Below are 15,828 nucleotides of genomic sequence, written 5' to 3'. Positions count from 1 at the left end.
AGATAACCTAATTTAGTGATGTTTGCTGAGGGATAAATATTGTCCAGGACACAGGGAAGAACTCCCCAACTCTTCTCCAAAATAGTGTCGTGGGATCTTTTACATCCACCTGAGAGGGCAAACGGGGCCTCGGTTTAACGTCTCATCTGAAAGAAGGCACCTCCGATAGTGCAGCATTACTGCACTGGAATGTCAGCCTAGATTTTGTGTTCAAGATTCTGGAGTGGGACTATGAACCCATGACCTTCTGACACAGAGGCAAGAGTGCTACCCACTGAGTCATGGCAGAAAGTCATTAAAACTAGGATGTAAGATCATTTGGAAGTGGAATGGCCATTTGGCGCACTGAAAATGCTGCTTCCAAAGGACCAAGCCTAATTTGCATTGCCATCAATGCTCCCTAACCTAATTGATCTTCTAAGAGAAATGAATAACCATGGATAAAATCTCTGCATAAATCTCTGAAATTTCTGAAAGCAACTGAGCAAAAATTTCAGAGATCCGTTTACTATTACAATCCACCTTATTCCATCTCAACTGCTGCATTCCGTGGATAATATTACCACAGTCCCCGGACCTGGAACATTCTAAACAGTATTGGAACATAGGAATATAGGAACAGGAGTAGGCCATTTCAGCCCCTCGTGCCTGCTCCGCCATTTGATAAGATCATGGCTGATCTGTGATCTAACTCCATATACCTGCCTTTGGCCCATATCCCTTAATACCTTTGGTTGCCAAAAAGCTATCTATCTCACATTTAAATTTAGCAATTGAGCTAGTATCAATTGCCGTTTGCGGAAGAGAGTTCCAAACTTCTACAACCCTTTGTGTGTAGAAATGTTTTCTAATCTCACTCCTGAAAGGTCTGGCTCTAATTTTTAGACTCTGCCCCCTACTCCTAAAATCCCCAACCAGCGGAAATAGTTTCTCTCTATCCACCCTATCCGTTCCCCTTAATATCTTATAAACTTCTATCAGATCACCCCTTAACCTTCGTAACTCCAGAGAATACAACCCCAATTTGTGTAATCTCTCCTCGAAACTTAACCCTTGAAGTCTGGGTATCATTCTAGTAAACCTACGCTGCACTCCCTCCAAGGCCAATATGTCCTTCCGAAGGTGCGGTGCCCAGAACTGCTCACAGTACTCCAGGTGCGGTCTAACCAGGGTTTTGTATAGCTGCAGCATAACTTCTGCCCCCTTGTACTCTACTCCTCTAGATATAAAGGCCAGCATTCCATTTGCCTTCTTGATTATTTTCTGCACAATCTACGCTTTTCACTTTCCCTGTAACTTTCAATCCCAATCTTAACTGGATGTAATTAGATTCTTATATCCTGTGACTCTGCTAGCACAGCCTAAGTTAAAAAATGGGAGCTGAAATTCATCCATGCGTGTTATTTTTAGCACACTGGTTAATGATTTGCATCAAATTCCTGTGTGCGTTATTTTAACTGAACCATTAACCTGTTTGGGTTAACAACTTTCTTAAAACAACACACACAGGAATTTGATGCAAATGTGTTAACCAGTTGAAGATGCAAAGACTAGCACCACTGTCACTTAGGGTTGCCAACTCTGGTTGGACATATTCCTGGAGGTCTCTTCACATGACCTCCTGCCTCCAACTGCCCCGCCCCCACATTCCCGCCATTGGTCACCTGACATGTCCATACTCAGAGGGCACCACCTTCCCACGCCAATTGGAAAGCAAACAAAGTCTTCGTTACACAATTGAATGATTCTTGACTGTCAGTCAAACAGCCTTTTCCCCAACTCCAATATTTTTATAACTAGTAAACAAAAGTGTTCAAGAATTATTTTTTAAAAAGCACATTTTTTATTGTCCCTACGATTTTTCTCCTGGTTTGCTTGCAGCAATGTCCTGGAGATTAGCTTTGAATTCCTGGAGACTCCAGGATAATACTGGAGGGTTGGCAACACTACTATCACTGCTAAAGGCAAGGTGTACCCCTTCTATGGGGCAACCCTATCTCTACCACCACAAGCATGTGGATTATGCACCTTTGCAACATGCCATTCAGAGTGTCACCTAGAACTGGAGGACTATCTAGCAGTGTGGGCCCCCTCTCTGGATGCCTATGGAACAGGTCCCTCTCACAGACCCCACAACGCACTACTACAGTTAATGCCAATGAGAACACACTGCCATTTGTCTCTGGCCTTGGAGAGGGTACAGCACAGATGCACCAGAATTATACCAGGGATTAAAGGGTTATACAATGAGGACAGATTGCATAAACTTGGTTTGTATTCCCTTGAGTTTACAAGGTTGAGGGGTGATCTAATCAAGGTATTTAAAATGATAAAGGGATTTGATAGAGTAGATACAGAAAAACTATTTCCTCTGGTGGGGAAATCCAGAACAAGGGGACACAGTCTTAAAATTAGAGCAAGGCCATTCATGAGTGAAATCAGGAAGCAATTTTTCACACAAAGGATAGTGGAAATCTGAAATTCTCTCCCCCTAAAGGTTGTGGATGCTGGGCCAATTGAAATTTGCAAGGCTGAGATTAGATTTTTGTTGAATAAGGGTATGATGGGATATGGATCAAAGGCAGGTAGATGGAGTTGAGATACAGATCAGCCATGATCTAATTGAATGACGGAACAGTCTCGAGGGCCCACTCCTGTTCCTTTGTTCCCAAATGTACAAAAAAAGTGACCCAGTCCAAAAACACCCGTAGAAAAGATGGGATAGCCCGTGACCATTAAATTATGGGACCATAGAAGTTTACAACACAGAAGGAGGCTGCCAGTTTATCCCTCTGTAAATGCAGTGCTGGGAATGTCTACTGCTGATTTACAGAGTCAAACCAGCGTACGAATGTTCTCTTCTGTAAAATGTTTTTTTTGAAAATTTGAAGAGATGTTTACACCTGGGTTGTTAATTGTTAAATGTTTGCCAGTTTTCCTGTTTCAACTTATGATCCATTTGTTTGTAACATTTGGTTTCTTGAAATAAAATATTAAAAAAGCACACAGAAACATTTCAGCCACCTAGTTACAAACATATGACTCATGCTTGTGGGATATTTTGAGGTAAGAAATTCCTTATCATACTCACCATGTGTTAATTGTGTGGAAATATGCATCAATTTTGGTTCCAGGGTGTAACGCTGAGTTTTTTACTTAAATAGCCATGTGCCATCCATATTCCTGCCTCCGTGCGTTACGGTCGCTGTGCTCATTAAATGAAAGAACTTACAGTCCTAAAGTGCCTATCACAACCTCAGGATGCCACAAAGCACTTTACAGCCAATGAAGTACTTTTGAAGTGTAATCACTGTTGTAATGTGGGAAACACGGCAGCCAATTTGCTCACAGCAAGCTCCCACAAACAGTAATGTGATAATAACCAGATAATCTGTTTTAGCGCTGTTGGTTGAGGGTTAAATATTTGCCTGGACACCGAGGAGAACTCCCCTGTTCTTCGAAATAGTGCTTTGGGATCTTTTATGTCTATCTGAGAGGGCAGATGAGGCCTGGATTAATGTCTCATCCGAAAGACGGCACTTCAGAAAGTGCAGACATCGTTCAGTACTGAACTGAACTGTCAGTATGGATTTTAAAGTGCAGACAATTGCCATTTAAAGGGAGTTGATATCAAGATTTCTCACCTGTCACTTCAAGTGTGTAGAACACTCGTTTAAATTTGGTGCTGCTACCTGGTAGGGGTCATCTTTGCTTTGGTTACAGAACGGCCAGAGAGTCTGTGGATCAGTTTGGGTTTGTTTCATAACAGGATGGGAATCAGTAACAGTGGCCTGCTAGCCTGTCATCTGATGGAGAAGGAAGACCAGCTGAGGGTGATCAGGGCCATTCAAACCGTAATTTTTTTTATTCGTTCATGGGATGTGGGCATCACTGGCAAGGCCAGCATTTATTGCCCATCCCTAATTGCCCTTGAGAAGGTGGTGGCGAGCCGCCTTCTTGAACTGCTGCAGTCCATGTGATGAAGGTTCTCCCACAGTGCTGTTAGGAAGGGAGTTCCAGCATTTTGACCCAGCGACGATGTAGGAACGGCGATATATTTCCAAGTCAGGATGGTGTGTGACTTGGAGGGGAACCAACAAGAGAGAGTCTAACCACCAAATGCTGGAACTCCCTTCCTAACAGCACTGTGGGAGAACCTTCATCACATGGACTGCAGCAGTTCAAGAAGGCGACTCACCACCACCTTCTCAAGGGCAATTAGGGATGGTGGTGGTGTTCCCATGTGCCTGCTGCCCTTGTCCTTCCAGGTGGTAGAGGTCGCGGGTTTGGGAGGTGCTGTTGAAGAAGCCATTGGCGAGTTGCTGCAGTGCATCCTGTGGATGGTGCACACTGCAGCCACTGTGCGCCGGTGGTGAAGGGAGTGAATGTTTAGGGTGGTGGATGGGGTGCCAATCAAGCAGTCCTGGATGGTGTCGAGCTTCTTGAGTGTTGTTGGAGCTGCACTCATCCAGGCAAGTGGAGAGTATTCCATCACATTCCTGACTTGTGCCTTGTAGATGGTGGAAAGGCTTTGGGGAGTCAGGAGGTGAGTCACTCGCCACAGAATACCCAGGCTCTGACCTGCTCTTGTAGCCACAGTATTTATGTGGCTGGTCCAGTTAAGTTTCTGGTCAATGGTGACCCCCAGGATGTTGATGGTGGGGGATTCAGCGATGGTAATGCCGTTGAATGTCAAGGGGAGGTGGTTAGACTCTCTCTTGTTGGAGATGGTCATTGCCTGGCACTTGTCTGGCGTGAATGTTACTTGCCACTTATCAGCCCAAGCCTGGATGTTGTCCAGGTCTTGCTGCATGCGGGCACAGACTGCTTCATTATCTGAGGGGTTGCTAATGGAACTGAACACTGTGCAATCATCAGTGAACATCCCCATTTCTGACCTTATGGTGGAGGGAAGGTCATTGATGAAGCAGCTGAAGATGGTTGGGCCTAGGATACTGCCCTCCGGAACTCCTGCAGCAATGTCCTGGGGCTGAGATGATTGGCCTCCAACAACCACTACCATCTTCCTTTGTGCTAGGTATGACTCCAGCCACTGGAGAGTTTTCCCCCTGATTCCCATTAACTTCAATTATGTACAGGTCCCGCAAGTACCCATACATAGGATATGCAAAAGCAGGCAGAACTGCCTGGGCATGGGCAGACTGTTCAGCCTATGGCAGGGAGTGTCATAGGTCATCCCTGCCATAGGCTGGAGAGTCCGTTCCTGCATTCACATGGCCCCAAGGCTGGAAGGTCAGCTAGGACCAGGTGCACATCTCTGTGGTGGGTGGAACTGCTGGCCCCTCAATGAAGAAAGGGCAGGGAGTGGGGCAGAAAGTCCCAAAGCATTAACTCTGCATTTTGCTGTAGATGTAAATTTAGGTATTTATACACGAGAAAGGAAAATATAGACAGTCCTTAATATAGAAACAGAAACCCAATTTTCATCACTCCACCATTGGTGGCAGTGCCTTCAGCCGCTGAGACCCATGCTCTGGGATTTACTCCCTAAACCTCTCCGCCTCTCCTCCTTTAAGATGTCCTATCTCTTTGACCGTGCTTTTGGTCATATGTCCTAATATCTCCTTATGTAGCTCTTGTCTAATTCTGTTTGATAAATGCAAGTTGTTGTTGATTGCTGGACATTAATTTTTCTCATATATCCTATTTGCTTTTAGGAACTGGAGGTGACAGGATTTTAAAAGAAGCCGGTTTTCCAGTGTTAGACAATAAGGTTTGCAATCGCCCCGAATACTTGAACGGAAGAGTAAAAAGCTCTGAGCTGTGTGCAGGAAATATCGACGGTGCTGCAGACAGCTGTCAGGTATGTGAACATTCAGCTGGGTAGAAAGTGTAGAACAGCTGAAAGTAACCAATGGGAAGGACAGTCGCATCAATGGGATGATGTGGAGATGCCGGTGATGGACTGGGGTGGACAAATGTAAGGAATCTTACAACACCAGGTTATAGTCCAACTGTTTTATTTGAAAATCACAAGCTTTCGGAGGTGAGCAAGTGTGGGATTCCATGGAAGGTTACCGCATTTATAGTCAGGAGAAAGTATAGGAGAAAGCCTCCGAAAGCTTGTGATTTTCAAATAAAACAGTTGGACTATAACCTGGTGTTGTAAGATTCCTTACATGCATCAATGGGAGATTAACACACAACTTAATGACATTGGAGAGACGATTGCTTTGTTTTAATGCTAAAATTCAGATTACGGATTAATGCCTTCATAATTTCACCATTATTTTTGGCCTGTAGCATAGAAAATAGAAACATAGGAACAAAGGAACAGGAGTAGGCCATTCAGCCCCTCAAGCTTATTCTGCCATTCATTTAGATCATGGATCATCTGTATCTCAATTCTATTTACCCATCTTTGATCCATATACCCTTACCTGATGAAACTCTGTTGATCTCAGTCTTGAAAATTCCAATTGTCCCAGCATTCACAGCCTTTTGGGGGAGAGAATTCCAGATTTCCACTACCCTTTGTGTGAAAAGTTGATTCCCAATTTCACTCCTGAATGGCCGAGGACTAATTTTAAAATTGTGCCCCCTTGTTCTAGATTCCCCCACTGCAGGAAATAGTTTCTCTGTATATCAAATCTTTTTATCACCTGAAACACCTCCATTCGATCACCTCTCAAACTTACAAACTCAAAGGAATACAAGCCAAGTTCATGCAACCAGTCCTCATAATTTAACCCTTTAAACCCTGTTATCATTCTCGTGAATCTGCACTGTACCCTCTCCAAGGCGAATATACCCTTCCTGAGTAGCACGGTGTTACTTTCGAAATGAATATGAGGAAGTCAGACATTAGAAAGTGGAGAACATTTTGCATTAAGGATTTTCAAATAAATTGTGAACGCAAACAATTAATTTATGCATCAAAGTTACTGTGACAAAAAACATCAACTACTCCACAAGCACTGTGGATAGGTTTGGGGATTTTTGACGTTGATTACAGGGCAAATTTCACAATGGCGAGCTCCCAGCAGAGAGCGGTGCTCAGTGGGAGCTCAGGTCAGAGAATCAGTGGGAGCTCAGGTCGGAGAATCAGTGGGAGCTCGGGTCAGAGAATCAGTGGGAGTTCGGGTCAGAGAATCAGTGGGAGTTTGGGTCAGAGAATCAGTGGGAACTCGGATCGGAGAATCAGTGGGAGTTCGGGTCGGAGAATCAGTGGGAGTTCGGGTCAGAGAATCAGTGGGAGTTCGGGTCAGAGAATCAGTGGGAGCTCGGGTCAGAGAATCAGTGGGAGTTCGGGTCGGAGAATCAGTGGGAGTTCGGGTCGGAGAATCAGTGGGAGTTCGGGTCAGAGAATCAGTGGGAGTTCGGATCAGAGAATCAGTGGGAGCTCAGGTCAGAGAATCAGTGGGAGCTCGGGTCGGAGAATCAGTGGGAGCTCGGGTCGGAGAATCAGTGGGAGTTCGGGTCGGAGAATCAGTGGGAGTTCGGATTGGAGAATCAGTGGGAGTTCAGGTCAGAGAATCAGTGGGAGTTTGGGTCAGGGAATCAGTGGGAGTTCGGGTCAGAGAATCAGTGGGAGCTCGGGTCAGAGAATCAGTGGGAGCTCAGGTCGGAGAATCAGTGGGAGCTCGGGTCAGAGAATCAGTGGGAGCTCAGGTCGGAGAATCAGTGGGAGCTCAGGTCGGAGAATCAGTGGGAGCTCAGGTCGGAGAATCAGTGGGAGTGCGGGTCGGAGAATCAGTGGGAGCTCAGGTCAGAGAATCAGTGGGAGCTCGGGTCGGAGAATCAGTGGGAGCTCGGGTCGGAGAATCAGTGGGAGCTCAGGTCGGAGAATCAGTGGGAGCTCGGGTCAGAGAATCAGTGGGAGCTCGGGTCAGAGAATCAGTGGGAGCTCAGGTCGGAGAATCAGTGGGAGCTCGGGTCGGAGAATCAGTGGGAGCTCAGGTCAGAGAATCAGTGAGAACTCGGGTCAGAGAATCAGTGGGAGCTCAGGTCGGAGAATCAGTGGGAGCTTGGGTCGGAGAATCAGTGGGAGCTCGGGTCGGAGAATCAGTGGGATTTCGGGTCGGAGAATCAGTGGGAGTTCGGGTCAGAGAATCAGTGGGAGTTTGGGTCAGAGAATCAGTGGAAGTTCGGGTCAGAGAATCAGTGGGAGTTCGGGTCGGAGAATCAGTGGGAGTTCGGGTCGGAGAATCAGTGGGAGTTCGGGTCAGAGAATCAGTGGGAGTTCGGGTCGGAGAATCAGTGGGAGTTCGGGTCAGAGAATCAGTGGGAGCTCGGGTCGGAGAATCAGTGGGAGCTCGGGTCGGAGAATCAGTGGGAGTTCGGGTCGGAGAATCAGTGGGAGATCGGGTCGGAGAATCAGTGAGAACTCGGGTCAGAGAATCAGTGGGAGTTCGGGTCAGAGAATCAGTGGGATCTCAGGTCGGAGAATCAGTGGGAGCTCGGGTCGGAGAATCAGTGGGAGTTCGGGTCGGAGAATCAGTGGGAGTTTGGGTCGGAGAATCAGTGGGAGTTCGGGTCGGAGACTCAGTGGGAGTTCGGGTCGGAGAATCAGTGGGAGTTCGGGTCGGAGAATCAGTGGGAGATCGGGTCGGAGAATCAGTGGGAGCTCGGGTCAGAGAATCAGTGGGAGTTCGGGTCAGAGAATCAGTGGGAGATCGGGTCAGAGAATCAGTGGGAGTTCGGGTCTGAGAATCAGTGGGAACTCGGGTCAGAGAATCAGTGGGAGTTCGGGTCAGAGAATCAGTGGGAGTTCGGGTCGGAGAATCAGTGGGAGCTCGGGTCGGAGAATCAGTGGGAGTTCGGGTCGGAGAATCAGTGGGAGCTCGGGTCGGAGAATCAGTGAGAACTCGGGTCAGAGAATCAGTGGGAGTTCGGGTCAGAGAATCAGTGGGATCTCAGGTCGGAGAATCAGTGGGAGCTCGGGTCGGAGAATCAGTGGGAGTTCGGGTCGGAGAATCAGTGGGAGTTCGGGTCAGAGAATCAGTGGGAGTTCGGGTCGGAGAATCAGTGGGAGTTCGGGTCAGAGAATCAGTGGGAGTTCGGGTCGGAGAATCAGTGGGAATTCGGGTCGGAGAATCAGTGGGAGTTCGGGTCAGAGAATCAGTGAGAACTCGGGTGGGAGAATCAGTGGGATTTCGGGTCAGAGAATCAGTGGGAGCTCGGGTCGGAGAATCAGTGGGAACTCGGGTCAGAGAATCAGTGGGAGTTCGGGTCGGAGAATCAGTGGGAGTTTGGGTCAGAGAATCAGTGGGAGCTCGGGTCGGAGAATCAGTGGGAGCTCGGGTCGGAGAATCAGTGGGAGCTCGGGTCGGAGAATCAGTGGGAGTTCGGGTCGGAGAATCAGTGGGAGCTCAGGTCGGAGAATCAGTGGGAGTTCGGGTCAGAGAATCAGTGGGAGTTCGGGTCGGAGAATCAGTGGGAACTCGGGTCGGAGAATCAGTGGGAGTTCGGGTCGGAGAATCAGTGGGAGTTCGGGTCAGAGAATCAGTGGGAGCTCGGGTCGGAGAATCAGTGGGAGCTCAGGTCGGAGAATCAGTGGGAGCTCGGGTCAGAGAATCAGTGGGAGCTCGGGTCAGAGAATCAGTGGGAGCTCAGGTCGGAGAATCAGTGGGAGCTCGGGTCGGAGAATCAGTGGGAGCTCAGGTCGGAGAATCAGTGAGAACTCGGGTCAGAGAATCAGTGGGAGCTCAGGTCGGAGAATCAGTGGGAGCTCGGGTCGGAGAATCAGTGGGAGCTCGGGTCGGAGACTCAGTGGGAGTTCGGGTCGGAGAATCAGTGGGAGTTCGGGTCGGAGAATCAGTGGGAGATCGGGTCGGAGAATCAGTGGGAGCTCGGGTCAGAGAATCAGTGGGAGTTCGGGTCAGAGAATCAGTGGGAGATCGGGTCAGAGAATCAGTGGGAGTTCGGGTCTGAGAATCAGTGGGAACTCGGGTCAGAGAATCAGTGGGAGTTCGGGTCAGAGAATCAGTGGGAGTTCGGGTCGGAGAATCAGTGGGAGCTCGGGTCGGAGAATCAGTGGGAGTTCGGGTCGGAGAATCAGTGGGAGCTCGGGTCGGAGAATCAGTGAGAACTCGGGTCAGAGAATCAGTGGGAGTTCGGGTCAGAGAATCAGTGGGATCTCAGGTCGGAGAATCAGTGGGAGCTCGGGTCGGAGAATCAGTGGGAGTTCGGGTCGGAGAATCAGTGGGAGTTCGGGTCGGAGAATCAGTGGGAGTTCGGGTCGGAGAATCAGTGGGAGTTCGGGTCGGAGAATCAGTGGGAGATCGGGTCGGAGAATCAGTGGGAGTTCGGGTCGGAGAATCAGTGGGAGATCGGGTCGGAGAATCAGTGGGAGCTCGGGTCAGAGAATCAGTGGGAGTTCGGGTCAGAGAATCAGTGGGAGTTCGGGTCAGAGAATCAGTGGGAGTTCGGGTCTGAGAATCAGTGGGAACTCGGGTCAGAGAATCAGTGGGAGTTCGGGTCGGAGAATCAGTGGGAATTCGGGTCGGAGAATCAGTGGGAGTTCGGGTCAGAGAATCAGTGAGAACTCGGGTGGGAGAATCAGTGGGATTTCGGGTCAGAGAATCAGTGGGAGCTCGGGTCGGAGAATCAGTGGGAACTCGGGTCAGAGAATCAGTGGGAGTTCGGGTCGGAGAATCAGTGGGAGTTTGGGTCAGAGAATCAGTGGGAGCTCGGGTCGGAGAATCAGTGGGAGCTCGGGTCGGAGAATCAGTGGGAGCTCGGGTCGGAGAATCAGTGGGAGTTCGGGTCGGAGAATCAGTGGGAGCTCCGGTCGGAGAATCAGTGGGAGTTCGGGTCAGAGAATCAGTGGGAGTTCGGGTCGGAGAATCAGTGGGAACTCGGGTCGGAGAATCAGTGGGAGTTCGGGTCGGAGAATCAGTGGGAGTTCGGGTCAGAGAATCAGTGGGAGCTCGGGTCGGAGAATCAGTGTGAGCTCAGGTCGGAGAATCAGTGGGAGCTCGGGTCAGAGAATCAGTGGGAGCTCGGGTCAGAGAATCAGTGGGAGCTCAGGTCGGAGAATCAGTGGGAGCTCGGGTCGGAGAATCAGTGGGAGCTCAGGTCGGAGAATCAGTGAGAACTCGGGTCCGAGAATCAGTGGGAGCTCAGGTCGGAGAATCAGTGGGAGCTCGGGTCGGAGAATCAGTGGGAGCTCGGGTCGGAGAATCAGTGGGAGTTCGGGTCAGAGAATCAGTGGGAGTTCGGGTCGGAGAATCAGTGGGAGCTCGGGTCAGAGAATCAGTGGGAGCTCTGGTCGGAGAATCAGTGGGAGTTCGGGTCGGAGAATCAGTGGGAGTTCGGGTCGGAGAATCAGTGGGAGTTCGGGTCGGAGAATCAGTGGGAGTTCGGGTCGGAGAATAAGTGGGAGTTCGGGTCGGAGAATCAGTGGGAGTTCGGGTCAGAGAATCAGTGGGAGTTCGGGTCGGAGAATCAGTGGGAGTTCGGGTCGGAGAATCAGTGGGAGTTCGGGTCGGAGAATCTGTGAGAACTCGGGTCGGAGAATCAGTGGGAGTTCGGGTCTGAGAATCAGTGGGAGCTCGGGTCGGAGAATCAGTGAGAACTCGGGTCGGAGAATCAGTGGGAGTTCGGGTCGGAGAATCAGTGGGAGTTCGGGTCAGAGAATCAGTGAGAACCCGGGTCGGAGAATCAGTGGGAGTTCGGGTCAGAGAATCAGTGGGAGCTCGGGTCGGAGAATCAGTGGGAACTCGGGTCAGAGAATCAGTGGGAGTTCGGGTCGGAGAATCAGTGGGAGCTCGGGTCAGAGAATCAGTGGGAGCTCGGGTCGGAGAATCAGTGGGAGCTCGGGTCAGAGAATCAGTGGGAGCTCAGGTCGGAGAATCAGTGGGAGTTCGGGTCAGAGAATCATTGGGAGTTCGGATCGGAGAATCAGTGGGAGTTCGGGTCGGAGAATCAGTGGGAGTTCGGGTCGGAGAATCAGTGGGAGCTCGGGTCAGAGAATCAGTGGGAGTTCGGGTCGGAGAATCAGTGGGAGTTCGGGTCGGAGAATCAGTGGGAGTTCGGGTCGGAGAATCAGTGGGAGTTCGGGTCGGAGAATCAGTGGGAGCTCGGGTCGGAGAATCAGTGGGAGTTCGGGTCGGAGAATCAGTGAGAACTCGGGTCGGAGAATCAGTGGGAGTTCGGGTCTGAGAATCAGTGGGAGCTCGGGTCGGAGAATCAGTGGGAGTTCGGGTCAGAGAATCAGTGGGAGCTCGGGTCGGAGAATCAGTGGGAGCTCGGGTCAGAGAATCAGTGGGAGCTCAGGTCGGAGAATCAGTGGGAGTTCGGGTCAGAGAATCAGTGGGAGTTCGGGTCGGAGAATCAGTGGGAGTTCGGGTCGGAGAATCAGTGGGAGCTCGGGTCAGAGAATCAGTGGGAGCTCAGGTCGGAGAATCAGTGGGAGCTCGGGTCGGAGAATCAGTGGGAGCTCAGGTCGGAGAATCAGTGAGAACTCGGGTCAGAGAATCAGTGGGAGCTCAGGTCGGAGAATCAGTGGGAGCTCGGGTCGGAGAATCAGTGGGAGCTCGGGTCGGAGAATCAGTGGGAGTTCGGGTCGGAGAATCAGTGGGAGTTCGGGTCGGAGAATCAGTGGGAGCTCGGGTCAGAGAATCAGTGGGAGCTCTGGTCGGAGAATCAGTGGGAGTTCGGGTCGGAGAATCAGTGGGAGTTCGGGTCGGAGAATCAGTGGGAGTTCGGGTCGGAGAATCAGTGGGAGTTCGGGTCGGAGAATCAGTGGGAGTTCGGGTCGGAGAATCAGTGGGAGTTCGGGTCCGAGAATCAGTGGGATTTCGGGTCGGAGAATCAGTGGGAGTTCGGGTCGGAGAATCAGTGGGAGTTCGGGTCGGAGAATCAGTGAGAACTCGGGTCGGAGAATCAGTGGGAGTTCGGGTCTGAGAATCAGTGGGAGCTCGGGTCGGAGAATCAGTGAGAACTCGGGTCGGAGAATCAGTGGGAGTTCAGGTCGGAGAATCAGTGGGAGTTCGGGTCAGAGAATCAGTGAGAACCCTGGGCGGAGAATCAGTGGGAGTTCGGGTCAGAGAATCAGTGGGAGCTCGGGTCGGAGAATCAGTGGGAACTCGGGTCAGAGAATCAGTGGGAGTTCGGGTCGGAGAATCAGTGGGAGTTCGGGTCAGAGAATCAGTGGGAGCTCGGGTCGGAGAATCAGTGGGAGCTCGGGTCAGAGAATCAGTGGGAGCTCAGGTCGGAGAATCAGTGGGAGTTCGGGTCAGAGAATCAGTGGGAGTTCGGATCGGAGAATCAGTGGGAGTTCGGGTCGGAGAATCAGTGGGAGCTCGGGTCAGAGAATCAGTGGGAGTTCGGGTCGGAGAATCAGTGGGAGTTCGGGTCGGAGAATCAGTGGGAGTTCGGGTCGGAGAATCAGTGGGAGTTCGGGTCGGAGAATCAGTGGGAGCTCGGGTCGGAGAATCAGTGGGAGTTCGGGTCGGAGAATCAGTGAGAACTCGGGTCGGAGAATCAGTGGGAGTTCGGGTCTGAGAATCAGTGGGAGCTCAGGTCGGAGAATCAGTGGGAGTTCGGGTCAGAGAATCAGTGGGAGCTCAGGTCAGAGAATCAGTGGGAGCTCTGGTCGGAGAATCAGTGGGAGTTCGGGTCGGAGAATCAGTGGGAGTTCGGGTCGGAGAATCAGTGGGAGTTCGGGTCGGAGAATCAGTGGGAGTTCGGGTCGGAGAATCAGTGGGAGTTCGGGTCGGAGAATCAGTGGGAGTTCGGGTCGGAGAATCAGTGGGAGTTCGGGTCGGAGAATCAGTGGGAGTTCGGGTCGGAGAATCAGTGGGAGTTCGGGTCGGAGAATCAGTGAGAACTCGGGTCGGAGAATCAGTGGGAGTTCGGGTCTGAGAATCAGTGGGAGCTCGGGTCGGAGAATCAGTGAGAACTCGGGTCGGAGAATCAGTGGGAGTTCGGGTCGGAGAATCAGTGGGAGTTCGGGTCAGAGAATCAGTGAGAACCCGGGTCGGAGAATCAGTGGGAGTTCGGGTCAGAGAATCAGTGGGAGCTCGGGTCGGAGAATCAGTGGGAACTCGGGTCAGAGAATCAGTGGGAGTTCGGGTCGGAGAATCAGTGGGAGTTCGGGTCAGAGAATCAGTGGGAGCTCGGTTCGGAGAATCAGTGGGAGCTAGGGTCAGAGAATCAGTGGGAGCTCAGGTCGGAGAATCAGTGGGAGTTCGGGTCAGAGAATCAGTGGGAGTTCGGATCGGAGAATCAGTGGGAGTTCGGGTCGGAGAATCAGTGGGAGTTCGGGTCGGAGAATCAGTGGGAGCTCAGGTCAGAGAATCAGTGGGAGTTCGGGTCGGAGAATCAGTGGGAGTTCGGGTCGGAGTATCAGTGGGAGTTCGGGTCGGAGAATCAGTGGGAGTTCGGGTCGGAGAATCAGTGGGAGCTCGGGTCGGAGAATCAGTGGGAGTTCGGGTCGGAGAATCAGTGAGAATTCGGGTCGGAGAATCAGTGGGAGTTCGGGTCTGAGAATCAGTGGGAGCTCGGGTCGGAGAATCAGTGAGAACTCGGGTCGGAGAATCAGTGGGAGTTCGGGTCGGAGAATCAGTGGGAGTTCGGGTCAGAGAATCAGTGAGAACTCGGGTCGGAGAATCAGTGGGAGTTCGGGTCAGAGAATCAGTGGGAGCTCGGGTCGGAGAATCAGTGGGAACTCGGGTCGGAGAATCAGTGGGAGTTCGGGTCAGAGAATCAGTGGGAGTTCGGGTCAGAGAATCAGTGGGAGTTCGGGTCGGAGAATCAGTGGGAGCTCGGGTCAGAGAATCAGTGGGAGCTCAGGTCGGAGAATCAGTGGGAGCTCGGGTCGGAGAATCAGTGGGAGCTCAGGTCGGAGAATCAGTGAGAACTCGGGTCAGAGAATCAGTGGGAGCTCAGGTCGGAGAATCAGTGGGAGCTCGGGTCGGAGAATCAGTGGGAGCTCGGGTCGGAGAATCAGTGGGAGTTCGGGTCAGAGAATCAGTGGGAGTTCGGGTCGGAGAATCAGTGGGAGTTCGGGTCAGAGAATCAGTGGGAGCTCGGGTCGGAGAATCAGTGGGAGCTCGGGTCAGAGAATCAGTGGGAGCTCAGGTCGGAGAATCAGTGGGAGTTCGGGTCGGAGAATCAGTGGGAGTTCGGGTCGGAGAATCAGTGGGAGTTCGGGTCGGAGAATCAGTGGGAGCTCGGGTCGGAGAATCAGTGGGAGGTCGGGTCGGAGAATCAGTGGGAGTTCGGGTCGGAGAATCAGTGGGAGTTCGGGTCGGAGAATCAGTGGGAGTTCGGGTCGGAGAATCAGTGGGAGCTCGGGTCGGAGAATCAGTGGGAGTTCGGGTCGGAGAATCAGTGGGAGTTCGGGTCGGAGAATCAGTGGGAGTTCGGGTCAGAGAATCAGTGGGATTTCGGGTCGGAGAATCAGTGGGAGTTCGGGTCGGAGAATCAGTGGGAGTTCGGGTCGGAGAATCAGTGAGAACTCGGGTCGGAGAATCAGTGGGAGTTCGGGTCTGAGAATCAGTGGGAGCTCGGGTCGGAGAATCAGTGAGAACTCGGGTCGGAGAATCAGTGGGAGTTCAGGTCGGAGAATCAGTGGGAGTTCGGGTCAGAGAATCATTGAGAACCCGGGTCGGAGAATCAGTGGGAGTTCGGGTCAGAGAATCAGTGGGAGCTCGGGTCGGAGAATCAGTGGGAACTCGGGTCAGAGAATCAGTGGGAGTTCGGGTCGGAGAATCAGTGGGAGTTCGGGTCAGAGAATCAGTGGGAGCTCGGGTCGGAGAATCAGTGGGAGCTCGGGTCAGAGAATCAGTGGGAGCTCAGGTCGGAGAATCAGTGGGAGTTCGGGTCAGAGAATCAGTGGGAGTTCGGATCGGAGAATCA

The 15,828-nt window shown here is 51.4% G+C and overlaps 1 protein-coding gene across 1 annotated transcript in view; it reads left to right on the top strand.

Moving 5' to 3' along the window:
* plg (plasminogen) overlaps window positions 1–15,828 on the top strand; it is a 120,147-nt gene that overhangs the window by 97,304 nt on the left and 7,015 nt on the right. The window contains exon 18 of the mRNA XM_067989230.1: window positions 5,679–5,824. Within this exon, the coding sequence (XP_067845331.1) occupies window positions 5,679–5,824 (146 nt within the window). The remainder of the gene's footprint in view (window positions 1–5,678; window positions 5,825–15,828) is intronic.

Source organism: Heptranchias perlo, chromosome 8 (assembly GCF_035084215.1).
Source record: "Heptranchias perlo isolate sHepPer1 chromosome 8, sHepPer1.hap1, whole genome shotgun sequence".
NCBI classification, from domain to species: Eukaryota; Metazoa; Chordata; class Chondrichthyes; order Hexanchiformes; family Hexanchidae; genus Heptranchias; species Heptranchias perlo.
The sequence above is the reverse complement of the archived record's forward strand: the minus strand, read 5'-3'. Positions and strand labels throughout refer to the sequence as shown.